The sequence below is a fragment of the Triturus cristatus genome, chromosome 1_1 (assembly GCF_964204655.1).
Source record: "Triturus cristatus chromosome 1_1, aTriCri1.1, whole genome shotgun sequence".
In the NCBI taxonomy this organism is placed as follows: domain Eukaryota; kingdom Metazoa; phylum Chordata; class Amphibia; order Caudata; family Salamandridae; genus Triturus; species Triturus cristatus.
Window position 1 is genome coordinate 440,063,429 of NC_140579.1, and position 23,775 is coordinate 440,087,203.

Below are 23,775 nucleotides of genomic sequence, written 5' to 3' on the forward strand. Positions count from 1 at the left end.
TCCTCTCCCCCTCCACCTCTCGCCCTCCCTTTCTACTTCTCAATTTTCTCCTCCTACTTTTGATCTCTATTCTTCACCTCTGCTCAACACCAGTAAAAATATCACTGTAACTCCATCCACTCCTTTCTACCACCATCTTTCCCCACCTTCGACCCTTGCACCCCGACACTCTCCCCAGTCCCCCTCATCCCCTTGTCCTCCTTTGCATACTTCACTCCCTCCCCCACCTTTGACCCTCGCACACCAACACTCTCCCTGGTCCCCCATATCCCCTATCCTCCTCCGCCTACTACACTCCCTCCCTTAACCATTGAGTCACCCAACACTCTGTGCTCAGCCCACCTATCCCTGGTAACTAAACTTGATTCTCTCATCTCTTCCATTTCCCAGCTTGAAGCGTCCATTTCACTTTTAAGTGCTAAGATATCCCCCTCCCCTAATATCCAGAGGAGTTCCCTGCTAGCGTGCCCCAATAAAGCCAACCACAGTCTGTCCTCCACAGACATCACCAACTTACTGGCTAGCTACAAGACTACCAACGTCCATCCCCATCCACTCTCCTCTCCTAACAACTGTGAGAAAGTGCCCTCTTTCTTGCATGGTATGCCCCTAATTTTTGCTAAATTGCTGAATGTACTTTTACTGAGTGTACCCTGGACTCCTGCCAATCAGGTGCCCAGGGCCTATGTTCCTTCCTTGAAACACACAAACTCCCAATTGGCAAACCCTGGCCACATGTCAGCCCCTAGTAAATGGTACCCTAGGTACCCAGGGCCTTGTGACCAGGGAAGACCCCTAAGGGCTGCAGCACTGATTGTGCCACCCTTAGGGGCCCTGTACCCTTACACACACACACTGCCTTTGCAGGCTGAGTGTCTGGGTGCAGGACAAAATGAAGAGTCGACATGGCACACATCTCTGTGTGCCATGCCCAACACCCACACTGCCAAGACATATGTCAGTCACCCCTCTGGCTGGGTGCCTTATGCCCATGGTGTGGGCACAGGAGCAGGAGCCCTGTGCCCCTACAGTACCCAGGTCCATTCCCGGGCACTGTAAGTGCAGTGCTGCCATTTCAGAGTACATGGTGCTGAGAGCTCGTCAAACACGAGCTCCACAGCACCATAATGGCAACACTAAAGACTGGGAAGTTTGGTATCAAACTTCTCAGCACATTAAACATACACTGATGCCAGTGTGAGATTTAATGTACCAAGCACCCCAGAGGGCATCTTAGAGATGCCCTCCTACAACTAACCTACAATCCACGTCTGCTCTGAGGCTGCCCAGGCTGCCACACAGCAGACACGTTGCTGGACCCCTGGGTGGGAGGGCCCCTGCTCTCCTGGGCCTGCAACAATGCACATCCTGGGTGAGGTGATAGATCTCCTCCCCCAGGATGAGCAAAGAGAAGCTTCAAAGGCCTGTCGCCTCTAGGAGTTTCCCCAGGCCACTGCAACCCCCCACTCTGGCGGGAAGCTTGGCCGGAAACCCCATACAAGGACAGGGGATGTGCCAGCCTGCCCACCCCACCCCTCAGGTGGGGGAGGCGAGGTGAAGCACATCTCCGGGCTCTCGCCATCTTGAAGATGGGAGGCCCTACCCTATCAGGATTAGGCTACTGCCCCCCTCCCACAGGAGAGGAGCAGGATAGGGGGTGTACCCACCCCAGGACAAGGACCCATTGGTCCCTGGCCTTTACCTACCTGTGACGCCCCTAAATCTAGTATTTAGGGACACCCTGAACCTTCCTTCCCAAGATTCCAGATTCCGAAACTACAAGAAGAGCGAGAAGAAAAGAAGACCTGCCCTGCAGCTGCAAAGGAGAGGGAGACACCAACTGCTTTGGCCCCAGCCCTACCGGCCTGTCGACCTCGGACTTGCTCCTGCTCCAAACCCGGCATCTCTTGTGGCCAGCAACCTCAGAAACCCCGGAGGAGCTGGCTACCTTTGAACTCTGATCCCCTGGGACTCCCACGAGTAGAGGCTCTACTCAGAACCTACCTTTCACCCCTGGCAGCAGCCCGGAACCGCGATCCCAGCCCACTCTGCACTCGCCAAGCCTGGCCGGTGCCGGAGTGAACTAAACCCACGAGGACGACCCCACGGCGACTGTGACCCCGAGTCCGGCACCCAAGGACCCCCCTCGACTATCCTGAAGAAGCTTGCAGCCTCAGAACCGAGTGCCACCCCAACCGCGATCAACAAGAGGGTAAGATTTCCGACATCAAAAGGCACCCCTGCACCCGGCGCCCCACGGCCCTCTGTGCCCAATCCCGGGGTACCTACCTATCCTCCAACTACCAAACTTACCCCTCGAAGTGGTGGTGGCACCCGAAGAGTCCTTGTCCCCGAGCCTGCAGTCTTTTTCCAATCCGGAGATTTCCCATAGAAATCAATTGAGCGCCCGACGGCTCAAAAGCACCCTGCAGCCAGCCGCCCGAGTGGCCCTGGCAGTGAAAACTCTACTCTAACCTACTTCCCCACTTGCCCTGAGTAAGTGACCAGGAGCTCAGCTCCCACAGCCGCGTGGCTTGCCCGACAGCAGCCACCAACCCAGGCCCCCCTATCCCTCATAGGATAACATTGGGCCTAACTCTCTCTGCACCCGGCCGTCCTGAAACCGCTGAGGGTGAACTGACTGTACCTACCTGACACTGGGGGGAACCCCTGAGTCTATGCCCAGAACTTCAACTCTGCCAGTCGAGTACTTACCCTTAAACCGCTAACTTCATTTTCCTCATGGGGTAACATTGACTGGTTTCTTCTTGAAAATTCTTCTAAGTGTGAACTTTTCAAAACTCAAAATATTCACCAAAAATCAACCGAGTACCAAAAACGAATTTACTCACCTGCTCTTAGGTGAGCTCCCAGTGCTGGATCTTGGTGCCCAGCACTGACTCTGAAAAGTACCCACAACTATACTTACCTTTAACTCATTTTTCTTCCATAGGAAACCATTGACTGCTTTTCTGTGAAATTTCTTCTAAGTGTTGATTTCTGCAATGTCTAAATGTTCCTCAAAAATCGTATAACATCTGAAAACGTAATTACTTACCTGTTTTGGATAAATGTCCCAGTACTGAGCCCAGACACCCAGTACTGGATTACAAAAGTAACGATAACCTACTGTCCTGTAACCTATATTTCCTTCCATAGGAAATCATTGATTGTTTGCTCTGAAATATTTTCTAAGTGCTCACTTTTGAAATAGCTAAATATTAGTTAAAAATCAGTACCGTACCAAAGTCGACTTTCAACAGCTGATTCTGAGAACTGACCCAGGACTGGATCTAGGATCCAAGCCTGGAATTACAAAAGTAATCTGAAAGTAATCTGTTGCATATAATTTGAATTTATCATTGAGCTCAATGTATTGTGTTTAGAAATAGAGTTGCCTACTGCAACTATTTGTAACTGTTTACTAAAAAGTTTATTGCATATACAAAAGTATTTGTATGAAACATCTCTTGTCGAGAAAGTATATTTTAATTCCAAGTGTTGGTTCTAAAATAAAACAAGCATATATTTTTTTATATACAAACCATTGGCCTAGAGTTCAGTTATTGAGTGTGTGGAGCTATTTGCTGACTGAGTGTGTACAAAAATTATGCTTTACACGTCCTCTGATACTGCCTTACTGCTCGACCAGGCTACCACTTTGGAGAGTAAGGTTATATCTAACTTTAACCTCTGTTAAACCCTTGGGGTCTGTGGACTCTGTACACCCTGTACCTATTAAGGAACAGTATATACAGAGCCACTTTCTCACATTGGTGGATCAGCGGGGGGATACAAACTTGCATTTGTTGGACTACTTGGTTACCATCTGACCACACGACAGAACTCCTAAAAATTGCCTTTAGAATTCTGATTGGTCTTTCCAAAATTACTAAAAGTCTTGCTAGGGCCTTGCTTAAATCCCATTAGAATTTATACAGTCAGGGTAGAGGGTTAGAACTGTCAGGTTAGAATGTCTCAAACAATCCCAGCTATTAGTGATAATAATAACATGGACCTGGTGGAGGAGCTCGACCTCACACCTTACTTACACTTGTCTTTCAAGGAATTGAGGTCCTTATGCAAACTAAAACAATTACAAATGGGCCTGCATCCAACCAAACTAGGGCTCCAGGAGCTCTTGGCTGAGTATGCTAAGGACCACCCATCTGAACATAGTGATGGCCAGTCAGATGAGGAAAGGGAAGCAGAGGAGGTTGACAACAACCCCTCCATGCTATTCCCTAGGGAGGAGAGGGCACCCATACCCTCCCTTTCAAGGATTAGCATCTGGGAACCTAGAGACTACACAGGTGGCTCTGGTCCCAGAGAGAACACTGGGGGACCCCCCAGTGAAGAGGACATCCTTGTGAGGCTGGCCAAAAGATTAGAGCTAGAGTCCAGGCTCCTGGCTCTAGATAAAGAAAGGAGAGAGATGGGTTTAGCACCCATCAATGGTGGCAGCAATAATAAAAATAAGGATAGGAAGGAAACTTCTGAACTTAAAATCCCCAAAGGGATTGTCCCTAAATTTGAGGAAGGTGATGATATCTCCAAATGGTTCACAGCCTTTGAAAGGGCTTGTGATATCAGAAAAGTGAAGAAACCTCTCTGGGGGGCACTCCTGTGGGAACTGTTCTCTGGTAACTGCAGAGACAGGCTTCTGACCCTTTCTGGGCCAGAGGCAGGATCCTATGACCTCATGAAGAAAGCTCTGATTGAGGGATTTGGATTCACCACTGAGGAGTATAGAATTAGATTCAGGGGGGCTCACAAAACCCAGACCCAGTCCTGGATTGATTTTGTAGATTTATCAGTGAAGACACTGGATGGTTGGTTAGCTGGACATGGTGTGCAGTATTTTAATGGATTGTACAATTTATTCATGAAGGAACATATTTTGAGTAACTGCACAAATGAAAAGTTGCATCAGCATTTGGTAGACCTAGGTCTAATTTCTCCCCAAGAATTGGGAAAGAAGGCAGACCACTGGGTCAAGACTAGGGTGACTAAGACAACCACTGGGGGTGACCAAAAGAAAGTGGTCCCAAAACCTCCCCAGGGGAAAGGTGGTGAGAACCCCCAAGATAAAAAGTTTGAGTCTTCCAAAGGGCCCCAAAAACCTGTTCAGGTGGGTGGGACCCAAACTACTCCCTATGTGCCCCAACCATATAGGGGGAAGAACTTTGATCCCTTAAAGGCCTGGTGTAATACCTGCAAGAAGCAAGGACACTTAACTGTAGCTTGCCCCCAAAACAAAGCCCCTAAGGCACCCAGTACAGCTACTCCTGGGGCAGCAAGCATACAAATGGGATCAGAGGTGTACCCTGAGCAAATCTGGGAACACACTGAAGCCAGTCTAGTCTCCTTGGGGGAAGTGGAGATTGCCACTGTAGCTGTGTGGCCACCCAACTTAAAGAAATACTTGCAGTACCCCTGGGTGAATGGAACTAGGATAGAAGCTCTGAGGGATACAGGTGCCAGTGTCACTATGGTGAAAGACACACTGGTTTCCCCTGAGCAATACTTGATTGGGAAGTCTTACCCAGTCACCAACGCTGACAGTGTCACCACTAGTCATCCCATGGCCATGGTAACATTAGGCTGGGGGGGGGTTACTGGCCTGAAACAGGTAGTGGTCTCTCCAAAGTTGCCAGCTGCCTGTCTGCTTGGAAATGATCTGGAAACCTCAGCCTGGGCTGAGGTTGAACTGAAGGCCCATGCAGCCATGCTGGGCATCCCTGAATTGGTGTGTGTGCAAACCAGAGCACAGAGCAAGAGGAAGGGTGAACAAGTAGGTCTGGAGCCTGGAATAATGGCCCAGCCAACCAAGAGAAAAGGAAAGAAGACTGGGGAACCAGCTTCTACACAGCAAACCATTCAGGACCCCTCTCCCCAGGGAGAGGATTTGGATAGCCCCGAAGGAACTGAGTCCATGGAGCTTGACCCTTACCAGGTTGAACTCTTGGGCCCAGGGGGACCCTCTAGGGAAGAGCTGTGCCAGGGTTAGCGAGACTGTCCCACTCTTGAAAGCCTGAGGCAGCAAGCTGTTTCAGAAGCCAGGGGAGATGTCAGTGGTACCCACAGAGCTTATTGGGAAGAGGGATTACTGTATGCTGAGGCAAGAACCCCTACTCCTGGAGCCACCAGGAGGGTGGTAGTGCCACAGAAGTACAGGGAGTTCCTCCTAACTTTGGCTCATGACATCCCCCTAGCTGGGCATCTGGGGCAATCCAAAACTTGGGAAAGGCTAGTGAGTCACTTCTACTGGCCCCAGATGCACCAAAAGGTGAAGGAGTTTGTCAGCTCCTGTGTCACCTGTCAGGCCAGTGGCAAGACAGGTGGCTACCCAAAGGCCCCCCTCATTCCACTACCCGTGGTGGGGGTCCCCTTTGAAAGGGTAGGAGTGGACATTGTGGGTCCACTTGAGCCACCCACAGCCTCAGGGAACAAATTCATTCTAGTGGTAGTGGATCATGCCACTAGGTACCCTGAAGCAATTCCCCTTAGGACTACTACAGCTCCTGCAGTAGCCAAGGCCCTCCTGGGTGTCTTCACCAGGGTGGGTTTCCCTAAGGAGGTGGTTTCAGACAGAGGTTCCAACTTCATGTCTGCTTACCTAACACACATGTGGAAGGAGTGTGGGGTGCAGTATAAGTTTACTACCCCCTACCACCCACAAACCAATGGCCTTGTTGAGAGATTCAACAAGACATTGAAAGGTATGATCATGGGGCTCCCTGAAAAATTCAAAAGGAGATGGGATGTCCTGTTACCATGCCTGCCTTTCGCTTACAGAGAAGTGCCACAGAAGGGAGTAGGTTTCTCACCCTTTGAACTTCTGTTTGGTCATCCTGTAAGGGGACCACTTTGTCTTGTAAAAGAGGGCTGGGAGAGGCCTCTTCAAGAACCCAAACAAGACATAGTGGACTATGTGCTTGGCCTAAGGTCCAGATTGGCTGAGTACATGGAAAAAGCATCCAAGAACCTTGAGGCCAGCCAGGAGCTCCAGAAGCACTGGTATGACCAAAAAGCTGCACTGGTTGAATTTCAACCTGGGCAACAGGTGTGGGTTTTGGAGCCAGTGGCACCAAGGGCTCTCCAAGATAAATGGAGTGGCCCTTACCCTATCCTAGAAAGAAAGAGTGAGGTCACCTATCTAGTTGACCTGGGCACTAGCAGGACACCCAAGAGGGTCATCCATGTGAACCGCCTCAAGCTCTACAATGACAGGGCTGACATCACCATGCTGATGGTGACTGATGAGGAGCAGGAAGGGTTAGGGGTCATTGAACCCTCTGAGAGCCCCTGGGCCAGCCCAGTGGTTCTAGTCACCAAACCTCATCAACAGGGTGAAAAGAGAGAGATGAGGTTCTGTGTGGACTATAGAGGGCTCAACTCTGTCACCAAGACAGATGCTCACCCTATCCCAAGAGCAGATGAACTGATAGATAAATTAGGGGCTGCCCTATTCCTCAGTACCTTTGACTTAACTGCAGGGTACTGGCAGATTGGCATGGCCCCAGGAGCAAAAGAGAAAACAGCATTCTCCACCCCTGATGGGCATTATCAGTTTACTGTTATGCCCTTTGGGTTAAAGAATGCCCCTGCCACTTTCCAGAGGCTGGTGAACCATGTCCTGGCTGGGCTGGAGTCCTTTAGTGCAGCTTATCTTGATGATATTGCTGTCTTTAGCTCCACCTGGAAGGATCACCTAATCCACCTTGGAAAAGTTTTAGAGGCCCTACACAATGCAGGCCTCACTATCAAGGCATCCAAATGCCAGATAGGGCAGGGCACTGTGGTGTACTTGGGCCACCTTGTAGGTGGAGGCCAGGTACAGCCCTTGCAACCGAAGATCCAGGCCATCATGGACTGGATAGCTCCAACAACCCAGACCCAAGTCAGGACATTCCTTGGCTTGACTGGATACTACAGGAGGTTTGTGAAGGGGTATGGGTCCATTGTGACCCCCCTCACAGAACTCACCTCTAAGAAAATGCCCAAGAAAGTGAACTGGACAGTTAGTTGCCAAAAGGCTTTTGACACCCTGAAAGAAGCAATGTGCTCAGCACCAATTCTAAAAGCCTCAGATTATGCCAAGCAGTTCATAGTGCAGACTGATGCCTCTGAGCTAGGGATAGGAGCGGTCCTATCCCAGACCAATGATGAAGGCCAAGACCAACCTGTTGCTTTTATAAGCAGGAGGCTACTCCCCAGAGAGCAGCGTTGGAGTGCCATTGAGAGGGAGGCCTTTGCTGTGGTTTGGTCCCTGAAGAAACTGACCACAGACCTCTCAGATGGCTAATGCAGATGAAAGGGGAAAATCCAAAGCTATTAAGGTGGTCCATCTCCCTACAGGGAATGGACTTTGAAGTGGAACATAGACCAGGGACTGCCCATGCCAATGCAGATGGACTTTCCAGGTTCTTCCACTTAGACAATGAAGACTCCATAGGACAAGGTTAGTCTCATCACCTTTCGTTTGGGGGGGGGGGTTGTGTGAGAAAGTGCCCTCTTTCTTGCATGGTATGCCCCCACTTTTTGCTAAATTGCTGAATGTACTTTTACTGAGTGTACCCTGGACTCCTGCCAATCAGGTGCCCAGGGCCTATGTTCCTTCCTTGAAACACACAAACTCCCAATTGGCAAACCCTGGCCACATGTCAGCCCCTAGTAAATGGTACCCTAGGTACCCAGGGCCTTGTGACCAGGGAAGACCCCTAAGGGCTGCAGCACTGATTGTGCCACCCTTAGGGGCCCTGTACCCTTACACACACACACTGCCTTTGCAGGCTGAGTGTCTGGGTGCCGGACAAAATGAAGAGTCGACATGGCACACATCTCTGTGTGCCATGCCCAACACCCACACTGCCAAGACATATGTCAGTCACCCCTCTGGCTGGGTGCCTTATGCCCATGGTGTGGGCACAGGAGCAGGAGCCCTGTGCCCCTACAGTACCCAGGTCCATTCCCGGGCACTGTAAGTGCAGTGCTGCCATTTCAGAGTACATGGTGCTGAGAGCTCGTCAAATACGAGCTCCACAGCACCATAATGGCAACACTAAAGACTGGGAAGTTTGGTATCAAACTTCTCAGCACATTAAACCCACACTGATGCCAGTGTGAGATTTAATGTACCAAGCACCCCAGAGGGCATCTTAGAGATGCCCTCCTACAACTAACCTACAATCCACGTCTGCTCTGAGGCTGCCCAGGCTGCCACACAGCAGACACGTTGCTGGACCCCTGGGTGGGAGGGCCCCTGCTCTCCTGGGCCTGCAACAATGCACATCCTGGGTGAGGTGATAGATCTCCTCCCCCAGGATGAGCAAAGGGAAGCTTCAAAGGCCTGTCGCCTCTAGGAGTTTCCCCAGGCCACTGCAACCCCCCACTCTGGCGGGAAGCTTGGCCGGAAACCCCATACAAGGACAGGGGATGTGCCAGCCTGCCCACCCCACCACTCAGGTGGGGGAGGCGAGGTGAAGCACATCTCCGGGCTCTCGCCATCTTGAAGATGGGAGGCCCTACCCTATCAGGATTAGGCTACTGCCCCCCTCCCACAGGAGAGAAGCAGAATAGGGGGTGTACCCACCCCAGGACAAGGACCCATTGGTCCCTGGCCTTTACCTACCTGTGACGCCCCTAAATCTAGTATTTAGGCGCCCCTAAATCTAGTATTTAGGGGCACCCTGAACCTTCCTTCCCCAGATTCCAGATTCCAAAACTACAAGAAGAGCGAGAAGAAAAGAAGACCTGCCCTGCAGCTGCAAAGGAGAGGGAGACACCAACTGCTTTGGCCCCAGCCCTACCGGCCTGTCGACCTCGGACTTGCTCCTGCTCCAAACCCGTGCCAAGCCTGGCCGGTGCCGGAGTGAACTAAACCCACCAGGACGACCCCACGGCGACTGTGACCCCGAGTCCGGCACCCAAGGACCCCCCTCGACTATCCTGAAGAAGCTTGCAGCCTCAGAACCGAGTGCCACCCCAACCGCGATCAACAAGAGGGTAAGATTTCCGACATCAAAAGGCACCCCTGCACCCGGCGCCCCACGGCCCTCTGTGCCCAATCCCGGGGTACCTACCTATCCTCCAACTACCAAACTTACCCCTCGAAGTGGTGGTGGCACCCGAAGAGTCCTTGTCCCCGAGCCTGCAGTGTTTTTCCAATCCGGAGATTTCCCATAGAAATCAATTGAGCTCAAAAGCACCCTGCAGCCAGCCGCCCGAGTGGCCCTGGCAGTGAAAACTCTACTCTAACCTACTTCCCCACTTGCCCTGAGTAAGTGACCAGGAGCTCAGCTCCCACAGCCACGTGGCTTGCCCGACAGCAGCCACCAACCCAGGCCCCCCTATCCCTCATAGGATAACATTGGGCCTAACTCTCTCTGCACCCGGCCGTCCTGAAACCGCTGAGGGTGAACTGACTGTACCTACCTGACACTGGGGGGACCCCTGAGTCTATGCCCAGAACTTCAACTATGCCAGTCGAGTACTTACCCTTAAACCGCTAACTTCATTTTCCTCATAGGGTAACATTGACTGGTTTCTTCTTGAAAATTCTTCTGTGTGAACTTTTCAAAACTCAAAATATTCACCAAAAATCAGCCGAGTACCAACAACGAATTTACTCACCTGCTCTTAGGTGAGCTCCCAGTGCTGGATCTTGGTGCCCAGCACTGACTCTGAAAAGTACCCACAACTATACTTACCTTTAACTCATTTTTCTTCCATAGGAAACCATTGACTGCTTTTCTGTGAAATTTCTTCTAAGTGTTGATTTCTGCAATGTCTAAATATTCCTCAAAAATCGTATAACATCTGAAAACGTAATTACTTACCTGTTTTGGATAAATGTCCCAGTACTGAGCCCAGACACCCAGTACTGGATTACAAAAGTAACGATAACCTACTGTACCTGTAACCTATATTTCCTTCCATAGGGAATCATTGATTGTTTGCTCTGAAATATTTTCTAAGTGCTCACTTTTGAAATAGCTAAATATTAGTTAAAAATCAGTACCGTACCAAAGTTGACTTTCAACAGCTGATTCTGAGAACTGACGCAGGACTGGATCTAGGATCCAAGCCTGGAATTACAAAAGTAATCTGAAAGTAATCTGTTGCATATAATTTGAATTTATCATTGATCTCAATGTATTGTGTTTAGAAATAGAGTTGCCTACGGCAACTATTTGTAACTGTTTACTAAAAAGTCTATTGCATATACAAAAGTATTTTTATGAAACATCTCTTGTCGAGAAAGTATATTTTAATTCCAAGTGTTGGTTCTAAAATAAAACAAGCATATATTTTTTTATATACAAACCATTGGCCTAGAGTTCAGTTATTGAGTGTGTGGAGCTATTTGCTGACTGAGTGTGTACAATAAATGCTTTACACGTCCTCTGATACTGCCTTACTGCTCGACCAGGCTACCACTTTGGAGAGTAAGGTTATATCTAACTTTAACCTCTGTTAAACCCTTGGGGTCTGTGGACTCTGTACACCCTGTACCTATTAAGGAACAGTATATACAGAGCCACATTCTCACAACAACTCTGCTCAATTCACCATTAAGACCATCTCTTCGGTCAGAACTTACCAGCCTCCCTCCCAAGGGGCACCCTTATTGAAGAATCTAATCCCTATCCCCCTTATCAGCCCAAACACTCCCATCACCAAAACAGTTGCGTCAGAGCTACATTGTATGCTCCACAACTGCAGATCTGCAACCAAACACAAACTGGAAATCTCTGACACTATCACCTACCACAATCTCGACATGCTCTTTCTCACTGAGACCTGGTTTAATGACTCCTCTCACACCTTGTTTGATCTTCTGATACCTACCGACTACTCTATCCTCAGAAACGACAGAACAGACAAGATCGGGGGAGGTGTTGCGATTATCTTCAGAAACTCCCTTCAAATCAAAGCCTCTCCCACCATCTTCTTCCGCACATTCGAATGCCTATCCCTAGAACTTCAAGTTCATCGCGGCTCACCCTTCAGGTTCCATGCCATCTACCACCCGCCCGGTAACTGCTCTTCCTTCATGGAGGAATTCACCGACTTCATTAGTGACCAATATTCACAAAGCGACAGGCAGATCTTCCAAGGTGACTTCAATCTCCACTGGGGCTCCGTGGAATACTCGGCTGCCAACAAGCTTGCAACCTTTCTCTCAGCTAACGATCTTGTCCAACACTGCTCGGAAATTACACACGCCAATGGCTCAATTCTGGACCTTCTTATTTCTAAACCAGACCAGCTTACTATTGCTCCCCCTATCCATGTAGACTGGTCAGACCATTTCCTCATTCCCTTCCGTTTTCACCTCTCGCACATTAGAACTCTCGGCCAACCTAAAAGGGCTTCTACCTGGTTCCGCAACACTAAAAACATTGATCTTGAGACTCTGTGTGCTTCTGCTATGCATTCACTTCCTAGTCTAGACCCTAACGCGGATGTCAACGATCTCACTCCCCATTGCCTCTCAATCCTTGCAGTCAAATCGACAATGTCTCTCCACTCCAAAGCAAAAGGAAAAGACCACCCCCTCAGCACCTTGGTTCAATAAAGCTGTCTATGACGAAAGGAAAAACCTTAGAATCTTGGAGAAATATTGGAGACAATCCCCATCCACCTCCAATCTCTCTCTTTTACATTCAGCAAGATCCAAATACCACAAGCACATCTTCCATGAAAAAGCATCACATTTCAGATCCCTCCTCAACTCAGCTAAAAACAGACCCAAAAAACTTTTCGACCTCATCAAAAATCCAAACTGTTCTGCAATAAATGACATGCAAAATTTTCTTCATCGATATTAAAAACTTCACTTAAAAAGATATTCTTACCTATGATATTACTGTCGATGATACCAGCTTTGGATTCCAGACACAACATGGATCAAATTAGGTTTGGGATATATAAACAGTTCAATTACCTTACTCCATTCCTCTGGTTGTCCATTGTTTAGAAAAATGCAAATTTGATAGAGCTTTCGTAGGATACATTCTCTTGAAATGCATGCATAATAAAAAAATAAATGTTGCTAAAAACTTATATCAACTCTGTTTTTACCTAAAATAGGTATAAACCAGTGGCCATCACATACCATGCTGCTGCACACTTTGTGTGCTTTCATTGCCTGTATAGTGATAACTACTGGGTGTTTTACGATGGAATGAAAGAAATGTACAATCCAGGCAATGGCCACACAGTTTGCACAACTGAAGCTATGGAACGAGAAATAACATCATCACATACAGTGGGGCATATTGTTTTAGTTCGCCTGGATGAAGCACCATCTGATGCTACAGAGGTAATAAAGAAATGAGTTAATATAAGAGTTAAAAAATGCTAGTACCACTGTTTTTGATCGCTTACCTAGCAAGGCACCTAACTCAGGTGAACCGATTGATTCTAAAGTTGTCATTCTAAAGTTTTGCGATGGTCATCACTTTGTTCAATAACTGACCTGAAAATGGTAAATCTTTGATGAACATTGACTTCTGCCACTACTGAATTTAGCTCATTATCACAAATAGTTATTGTTCAGTTTTCTTGAGATTCAAAATACACTTTAGCATCATGCAAGTTATAAATATTTCAGTAGCATGTCATATGTTTTTACATAACACCAAAAGCATGTGGTATCATGGGCATTTATGACTGCTATTTCAACTACAGAGCATAGTTGTTTTAGGTAACTCGAGATTTATTTTAGAACACTGATAATAAGGCCCTCAATGAATGTATGGTGTTAACCAAATCAGACATCTTCAGTGGAGCAGGGAGAAGGGATAATGTTATGGTGTGAAAAGCAGGATAATAAATATTTTTTGGTGTCAAAAGCAACTGTTTAGTGGTACCTGGTCCATTTTGGAACGGATGAGTTCTGCTTATTCACTGACATAGTAAAGTTTAAGCTTGTCTAACAAAAAGAGCCTTATAGTTCTGAAGAGCATGATGAATGGTTGTAATATTGGCTATGGGTAAAAGAAGTCCTATAACGTAGTGCACTGTAACCCGAGTGATCACCCTCTTTGTTTTGCTTATTTAATTGGGGTGCTTGAGGCCTCCTCAGATGTTTGGTGGGGACGTAACAAATGCAGTTTCTCTATACAGCTAAGTCACTTGCCTTCAATACTTTGAAAATTGGGAAATAGTATTTTCTGTGTTATCCTTTGTCTCGCTAGGACTAGTGTAGTGATTAAACCATGGCTATTATTTGTTATATCTTTTCAATGGCATATTATTTAACCTTGTTCTATATTCTACACATTTCTTTCACTTCTTTCCCCAGTACCCACAGTCACCTATGGCGTCTGATCTTTGTTTTGGGATCACATTTTTGAACATCAGAAACAAAAGAATCATGTGATAGGAATATGGTGTCAAAACAATCGAGGGCCTGGGGCGTGGCCAAGATGGGGCCTGGTTGAGACGAGCCTCTGTGTCTCGCCACTCTCACGCGTGAGCCAGCCCTGAGTAATGCCCGTAAACTCAAGGGGCCATCGGCGAACCTGCATGGCATCTGACCGCTGGGACCACTGGGGGAGCAGTGGGTGCTAGTAGGTCGACCTCCAAAGGCTTCTTTGGCAAAGAACATTGAGCTGCTGTGAGCGGCGATTGCGGCTGACTGAACATCGCTGGCGTGGGGCGGCAACAAAGAGCCCGTCGCTAACTGCAGTTTAGGCCGGCAGCGCGGTCACAGCAGGGACCCCCCTTTGGGATATTGAGGTGGTGGAGAAGGGCTGTGTATCGCGGACACAGGCAGGTCGGTGTTGCGGCCTGCCCTGGAGCGGAGAGTGCTGCATGGACCGCGACCCACATTACTGAAGCTGACTGGGACCTAAGCGTAGGCCTTGAATAAGCAGTGCGGCCACTCCAGACAGCAAATGAACCTGTGAGAGAGCCACCATGAAATGAGATGATGGAGTGGAGCAGCCCGGGGGTATCACCATGATGTGAGATGGAGGTGAGGAGAGTGGCGGCCGGGGGGGATGGGGGCTCCCGGACTAGCAAAGAACATTGGCGTTTGCAGTCTGAAAAAGCCTGTAGCTGGGACTCCAACCCCCCTTCGCCTTTGACAACTGTGGCAGCCCCACAGGAACAATCACCAAGCACGGCTGGTCGGAGGTCTCGGGCGTTGGGAGAGACGGAGCTTGTTTTGCCATTCAACACACCAGACAGTCATATTGGGGCCTTGCTTCAACCCCAACACGCCTGGACCAACATTCAGACCACTGAAAGCGGTGGGGGGGGTGGCACGCCCATGCCCAAGGTGGTGACTGCTGGCAAAGGGGAGGCTTGGGGGCTCACACTCTCTCCCAGGCGAGGCACGGAGTGCCGGTTGGCAGGCCTTGGGCGAAATCAATAAAGGCCCATATTGAGACTATAAGAATACTGCCTAGACAACTGGGCGGCCTAAGATCCCACTGGACGGCGAGAGCAGACCTCCCCGGGGCCGGGGCTTTGTACCCCCGCCTCCCCCGCATAGAGCACAAGGAAGGAGTTTGGCTGGCAGAGGCACCATTGAACTATCGAACTGGAGTTTGCTCCACTATCCATGCATTCTCAAGGATCTACCTACATGGTAGCAGTGTCTGGATGGAGCAGTCCAACCTCTTTTCAGTGCCTCGCGAGCCTTGCCCCGCTCACAAATGAGGGTCCACCCTCCCCATCTGTTCCTGGAAAGTGCCTCAGAGCCGCTACTAAGGGCATTGGAGACCCCAGGTTCTGGAGGCACCACTTTGGAGTTGTGGGTCACGGCCTCACCTAGAATCATGGCCCCCTCCTGCTGACGGGCCCACAACTGCTGATCAACCTTGGAATGGAGCCCTGACACCTCACAGAGGCCTGAACACGATAACCACCAGCAAAGGGAGAATAGACAGGTCAGTCAAAGACATGCTTCTCAAAACTCCCAGCCCCTCCTCCAAGGGCCACATCCAACAACAGAATGTGGATGACCCCGGAGAAACAAGCGGACCAGAGGCCACCTTCATTGAGTCATTGCTCTCGTCCCTACGGGAAGACCTGCAATCGATAAAGAAAGAGCTGTCCAGTGAATTGAGATAGGTCCGCCAGGATGTAGATTCTCTAGGTGACTAGATCAACACCCTGGAAAAACATGAGATCAGTATAGATGAGGAAATAGAATGCCTTCAACAAGAGGTACTACGCCTACGCGAGCAAAATCTGGATCTCCAAGCTCACACAGAAGATTTAAAAAACCGCTCCTGGCGCAACAACATCCGCCTTACGGGCATTGTGACTGGAGCTCAGGACACAAACATAAGATAAGTGGACATACATAGAGGACTTCGTCCCTGATCTCTTTTGTGCAATTCTGGGATAGACACCAGACTTTGAAATTAAATTGGACCTCACACACCGAGTGGGACCCAGTAGAGCAGTCCCAGCCCCACCCGCCGATATTTTGATGTGCATTCACGACTTCCCCCTTAAGGAACGCATTCTTCGCAAAGCTAGGCAAAACCCCACATTTCAATTCAAGGGCCAAAAACCCACACTTTAACAGGATTTGGTTCTGTCTAATTTGCAGAAACACAAAGCTTTCTGGCCCATCGCTGTTCACTTGCAGGCCTCTGGGGTCTCCTACCCCTGGGGCCACCCAATCAGGTTGTTTTTCCAGTTCCAAGGGGAGCTTTGACAAATACGCTCAGTAACCGAAGCAGGGAAATTGCTAGGAGTTGACCACACCACTACTGACGATGCACAACCAGTCAAGCCAGATCGGAACTGCTGAAGCAGCCACAGCTGGACAACAATCAGACCCTCAATCTCAAGACTATGCCCTGACCACGACAATATGGCTAAAGAAAGACAAGCAGTACTAGCATCAATAGCGGAGGACCTCCCTGGCTCCCAGACGCCATGAATCGGATGGAGTACAGAGCAAAGATATGCCTGGCCTCTTCTTCTCTCATCCAGTACTGAGGGTGCAAGGGCAGGGAGACACGGCCATTGGTACCCTCTGTCCATTATTGCTTGGAGCACGACGGTCTGGACTTTGACTATTCGTGAGATGCTTATTCGATTGTTTGCCACAGTTGGGGTTTGTTTGGTTTTGTTCACCCCCCAGAACTATACATGCTCCCCTTCGTATATGTCTCATCCAACCTCCCTAAGTCCACACATAAGGTGGCAAGAGAATGCGCAGACACCGGGCCCCCCAGGTCAACAGCGAACTTACTCCTAGCTTCTCAACCACAATTGAGTCAACATGGTGGCGGACATCAAAATCCTTACTTTTTAAATGTTAAATGGCTGAACAATCCGATTAAACAAAGGGCTATCTTTTCCTATTTAGAGAATTTGAGTGCCCATATTTGCCTTCTACAGGAAACCCACCTTCTGGATGTGAATAGGCTCTGATCGAAGGCCTTCCCATTTCAGTATTTTTTCTCCAGCAGGGGTGGCGATTCTTGTCTCTCATTCCTTTAGAGGAAAGGTGGGTCCCAAACAGACTGAATTCAAAGGAAGACTCTTAGACCACTCTATAACCATAGATACACAAACTGTCACACTAGGCTCAATCTATGCCCCAAATGAGGGACAGGAGGCTTTCCTCGATCGGGTGGTGACAGAATTGACAAGCTCACCAGACAGGCAGGTGCTGATGGGTGGGGACATTAACATGGTCTTTGGCAACAACTTGGACCGCTCGGCCCAGTGGCAGGGACAATCAGGGGCCCTCTCGAGAGACGGGTCAAGATAGTTATGGGAGATGTGGCTGGTGGACTTCAGGCAGACCCTACACCCTCTTAACTCAGTTTATACATTCCATTCACATGAACATAAGACGTTCTCTAGACTTGATCATTTTATAGGATCCAGAGAATTGCTTCCACTGGCCCAATCCTCAGATACAGAACCTCGCCCACTCTCAAACCATGCGACAGTGACCCTTACGTTAGACACCCCGTTCGCGGGCAGACCCTCACACTCATGGCGGCTATGCGACACATTACTTCAACTGCCCGCCGTGGTACAGCAGCTCACAAAAACACTAGAAGAGGTCCTGACCCTCAATTACACCCCAACATGTCCCTCACCGCCCTGTGGGAAACACTCAAGGTAGTGGCACGAGGGGCCCTTACTGCAATTTCCTTTGCGGATAATAAAATATGCAGGGACAAAAGAGACAATCTTACTAAACAAGTGCGCAAGCTGGTTTACATTCACAAAAGGACGGGAGCTCCACGGGTCTGGCGTCAGCTGGAAGCGGTGCGATCACAGCTAGCTGGCCTGGACATGGACATAGCATAGTACGCTGCCTAGCCACAGAGATTTTCTTTTTATGTGGGGGTGTACAGATGTATACTGCTTCTAGCTAACAAACTACAGGTGCAAAGCCAGGAGGCCACTGTTCAAACTGTGTGGGACGAGACTGGCTCTGAACACACTGATGACTTGTACATAACACAGATGTTCCGTGATTCCTATGCTGATCTCTACACAGCACAACAACTTCCTGGGGAGGGATCATTGGCATACCTCCAAGTGGCAACCCTAGCCAAATTGACCTCAGACAAGATTGGACAGCCCGATCCGTATAGATGAGGTGATTTCTACCATTGTCCGTCTCAAACCTCATAAAGCTCCAGGCCCAGACGAGTTCTCCGCCGCATTTTACAAAACCTTGTGTAATATCATTGCGCCAATATTAACTAAACTGTATAACGCAATTGGCAACTCCGCTGACGTCCCATCTATGATGCTACTGGCTTCCATAGTTGTAATCCCAAAACCTGGCAGGGATAGAAAGCAATGTTCCTCCTACCGACCAATATCCCTCCTAAACTTTGATCTGAAGCTCTTCATCAAGATCTTGACGGCCAGTATAGACCCGATGCTGCCGGGGCTGGTGTAACCCAAACCAGGCATGCTTCGTTGCAACACGACAAAGTACGGGATAACATACGAAGACTGATTCATCTCATAGATAGGGCCCAAAATCAGGATTTGGAACACACACTGCTATCTATCTATGCCGTGAAGGCGTTCGAAAGGGTACACTGGCGATAATTAGAAGCCACCCTCAAACACTTTGGAATGGGGGACCGATTTAGAAAATGGAAATTCAGCAGCTATACCTGCCCATCAGCAGCAGTGCGGGTAAATGGACACACTTCAGCCCCCTTTCCGATCACCAGAGGGATGAGGCAGAGGTGTCCACTATCACCCCTCCTATTCGCTTTTTACATGTAGCCCATAGCACAAAGTGTATGGGAGAATCCCCTGATTAGAAGGGTGTAGTTTGGAGGAGAAAGGCACACAATTAGCTTATATGCAGATGATGTCATCACAACTCTGGAAGACCCCCAGGTCTCAATACCAGCATTTCTTCTAGAGCTTGAAACCTTCTCCCAAGCAGTGGGCTTTAAGGTCAATATACAAAAATCCCAAGCTCTTGGAGTTTCCCTCCGCTCTTCTCCTGTAGAGGCCCTGCAACAGTCATGCCCAATACAGTGAGCGGCAGACTCAATTCCTTATTTAGGGCTCAAGCTGACAACTTCCACCCAGGACACCGCCTCCCTCAATTACAAATGCATGCTTGACAGGAAATACGCCGCTGGAGGCCGAGGATTCACAGAGAACTGACTTATAGACACCTGAGGGAAGTTGGCCTGGGAATACCAAATATATACTGCTACTATCAAGCTACCCAAATTCGGGCGCTCCATCAATGGTCCAGCAATAAAAAAGCACTGGCTTTTCATGGATAGAGCCATAGCTGGCCAGTTACTGTGGAAGATTCCTTTCCTCCACAAGACCCAGCGATCAAAAAGGCTAAACCGCTCCCCTGTCACAAGCGCTACATTGAAGGCCTGGGACTCGACTGATACTAGTTTCGGGCTTACTTCCTTCCCCTCGCCCCTGACACCGATTGTCAACAACCTGGATTTCACTCCAGGTCTCAACACATTAACCTTCAACCACTGGGACCGAGAGGTTTGTAGATCACTTGGCCACATCTTTGATGAGGATGGCCATATGTCTTTTGAGAGCTTCTGCACCGACATGGCTATGCCGGAATCTGAATGCTATCATTATCAACAGGTGAGACACTGGGTTATGCATCCCACAATATGACCTAAAGTTCAAAGACCCCTTACCCCATATGAGAAATGCTTGCTCACCAAAACCTGTAACACACTCCTCATTACCAAGCTATAAAACCTCATACGCCCACCGGAATAGATTACTAAATACCCAGGACAAAGGCGCTGGGAGACAGAACTGGGGCGCACACTTACTCATAGGGAGTGGGGTGATATAAATCACTGTGCGTGGCACACAGCCTGTAACATTTCCGACAATGACCAAGATCGCAATTTATTGATGCCTCACACCATCCAGATTTCACAAAAGCAATCCAAACTGCAGCCCTGACTGTTGGCGGAAATGCGGGTTCCTAGGAACATTAACACACATATCGTGGGACTGCCCCACCATCGCTCCTTACTAAACACAAGTCCTCGATGATAGATACACACTTCCAAACGCAATTACATCGCTTTCCAGCATATGTCATCCTGAGCCTTCCCAATGCACTTACATTCCCAATTAAATCACGCAGAGTTAGACAAATAAGCTTAGCCTTCGGCGCAGCCTTGAAAAACATACTAGCCCACTGGGACAGAGACCGGATCCCTACGTATCAGGGGTACCTATATAAACTGTGGCACGTGTTGGGGATGTAACGCATTTCCTTCTACAGGGTAATGGATCCACTTTCGGAGACCTATGGTGCCCATTCCTTTTCTTACTGAGCACGGAGCTGCGGCAGCTCACCTGTCCAAGATTCCTAAGCCATTTACTGCTCACAGACCCCCTCCCTAATACAGCATAGAACTGCACCGATGAGCCCGAATCAGAGCTGAAGAGAGGGCCCAGGCTTTCCCTCCTTCGTTAAAAAAGGTTTACCAGGATATAGATATTGGTGAGGTACATATATGTGGAGTTATACATAGTAAAACGTTGCTTGCCTACAGAAACTTACCTATACATTATTTTTGTCCTCTATATTTTGACACAGTATTTTGTCCTACAATATTTTTTTTTCCAATATTCTGTCAAAACTCCTTTTTTTGTTTAGCTTACTCAAAGGTGTTGGAAGCAATCTATATGTGTTTGCAATTTGGAATCCAATGTGTATCTCTAAATTGCAGGGGCCAAATGTTCCTATCATTGTTTTCAAATGACTTCACACTGCAGTAATGAGCTTGATTTCATAATCTGTCTGAAAGGGTTTCGTTGTTGGAAAAACTGTACCCAAGACACACTTTGTTGTCCCCTGCCTTGCATTGTAGAGCTCTCGTGAATTGCTAGATTGAGTACTAGCTGAATTCTTAGAGCAAGAAAGTATCTACATGGTTCCAGCATGCGCACTCGTGCCTTTCAACTTACACACCGAGTACTCCTGTGGGTCAAACAACCATCTTGTACCCTTGATACTGTGCATATGTTGATCAGGAGTCAAACGGACCTCAGGACTAGAGAGCGACATTTTTAAAACAGCTGGAAATAATAACCCATAAGTAGGAGATAAGTATATCTTAGCGATTCCATAACTATGAACAGAGAATCAGAAACATGTGATTTTAATGCTGTGGGATGTGTTTCGTTCCTTTACAGGTTTCCCTATTTGTATTGTACATATTTGTATTTTTTCTCGTATTTGCAATTACAACCACAAACAATGTTTGGGAACTTGGCATAATAGGGGAGGGAGATCAAATCTTGTGTGCTATCTTTGTTCTATGAACAAGGCAGTATCCAGATTCATATATTGCAAACAGATCACAGTGGGCCAGATTCATAAAGGTAAACTTACACATTTGTGTAAATTTACTCTTCCTTGAAATTATCAAAATTGTAATTTAATAGACTCAGCAATCTGGACAGAGAACTTAGCACCTAAAAAGATAGGACTGTTCTATCTTTTTATGTGCAGAGTTCTCTGCACAGATTGTGGTGCGTCCGCAGTCGTAAAGTTCCTATTAACATCTTGCTTGTGAATACCAACACAGTGTTAACTTACACCAGCATGTAACTTTACCTTTATGAATCAGGCCCTCGGTGTGCAAGTTAGTGGTGTGTAAGTTAGTTGTACAACTGAATTGTATTGTGTTATGTTGTTTAACTATATTTAGATACTTTTCATCCAGCAAGCACCATTTTACCTCACTTTGTTTTGATATTCCATCATTATTGCAGATATAATGACTGTATTGTCCTCTACCTCATGTCAACCATCATACCACAGCCTTTAAGCTATGCATTGACTGCTCAACCAAGCTATCTGGAGAGTCAAGGATGCTCGGCAGTCTCGACTTTACATCACAAACCAAGTACCCAGTATCATAGTTAGGGTGGATCACCAGCAATGTCAAATTTGAAATTGTAAGGTTGTCTCTATGACTGCAAATATCTGTAAATAGGTTTGACAGGGGGAGTTCAGACAGGTTCCGAAGCTGTTAGCAAACTCAATTTTAAAAAATGACAAAACTATTTTTCCATATGTTTCAAATATCGGATTTCATCCAACAAATCTTGTGATTTCCCTCATTAATAGTGGAGATAAGGTCTGTTCATATTTGGTCTTAAATTTGCTGATTGGATTTACTCTGCGGAGACTGGCATTAAATAGTTCCTAAAAATGCATCCACAATGAAAAGACACTGAAGTAAAACATTAAATGTGGTCACTTGATATTTAAACTTTTACATATAATTCTTCATTTTACAGGGGATAAGAATGTTTCATGATACTCAGGCAGCAAACAAGTGGCTTGAAGTGAACATGCACAAAATGAATGGAGGAATATGTTCACCAAAGATCCTCTGCATGGAAAAAACAGAAGTGGAGAAAACACTTGCAAAGTATGAAGAATATATAAACTCTGAGGACATTTATGTTGGTAGCAGCAATCATTTAGAGCTATTTGTTTTTACTTTTCATAATATTATGGATATGGATTTATTTTTAACAGAGACAAGCGACAAACAGCAACTGCGTGTACATGCAACGTATGAGGAAAATGTTTAAAATATCATCACGTTTGTATATAGAAACAACTTTCCTGGAGTAGCAAACTGATTGTAAAGTACCTATTTTTTATATCTTCATTCGGTACTCTAAAACCCCACATAAAGCACTTGAATACAAAAGTTATTTGTTTTATGGCATTTCTGTTTGTAAATTGTAAAATTATTTGGTTTACATGTATATTAACTAGCCATATCAGTTCAACAGACAGCAGACACATCAAATGGCAAATTACAAGTATTATTTCCTCCATTGATCATTTGGACAGTATCTACAAATTTCACAAAATTCCTATGAATGCAGCATCAATAAGCATAACTAACATCAATAAAAACATACTTATAATCAATATCTATACAGCCTAAGAAAGTGAATCCTTGAATTTGAAATACATTTTAATGAAGTTGCTGTGGTCCATCTTTTACTTTGATGCGATGTAGAATGCGAGTGTGATAAAGGGGCTTAGACTATTTGTATACAAATACCAGGCAGTATCTGTCTGAATACATATTGGACTGTATTTTGTTGGTTGTTGTCTCCAGGACAGTGAAGGTATTAGTCCAGAAGCAGTTGCTGCATCTTAATTGTGTGGGAGTTTGAAACAGAAGTATACTTTACATATGTACTCTAGACAAACTCTCATGGAAGCTATTCATTTCATGGATATAGCAAACCAGAGAGAAA

General features: G+C 47.3%; 1 protein-coding gene across 2 annotated transcripts in view; it reads left to right on the forward strand.

Annotated features, from left to right (window-relative positions):
- LOC146870401 (uncharacterized) overlaps positions 1-23,497 on the forward strand; it is a 41,105-nt gene extending 17,608 nt beyond the window's left edge. For both annotated transcript variants that reach the window (XM_085599667.1, XM_085599668.1), the window contains 2 exons: positions 13,099-13,330; positions 22,792-23,497. In XM_085599667.1, coding sequence (XP_085455793.1) covers positions 13,099-13,330; positions 22,792-23,091 — 532 coding nt within the window. In that variant the 3' untranslated portion in view covers positions 23,092-23,497. The remainder of the gene's footprint in view (positions 1-13,098; positions 13,331-22,791) is intronic.
- The last annotated feature ends 278 nt before the right edge of the window (positions 23,498-23,775 follow it).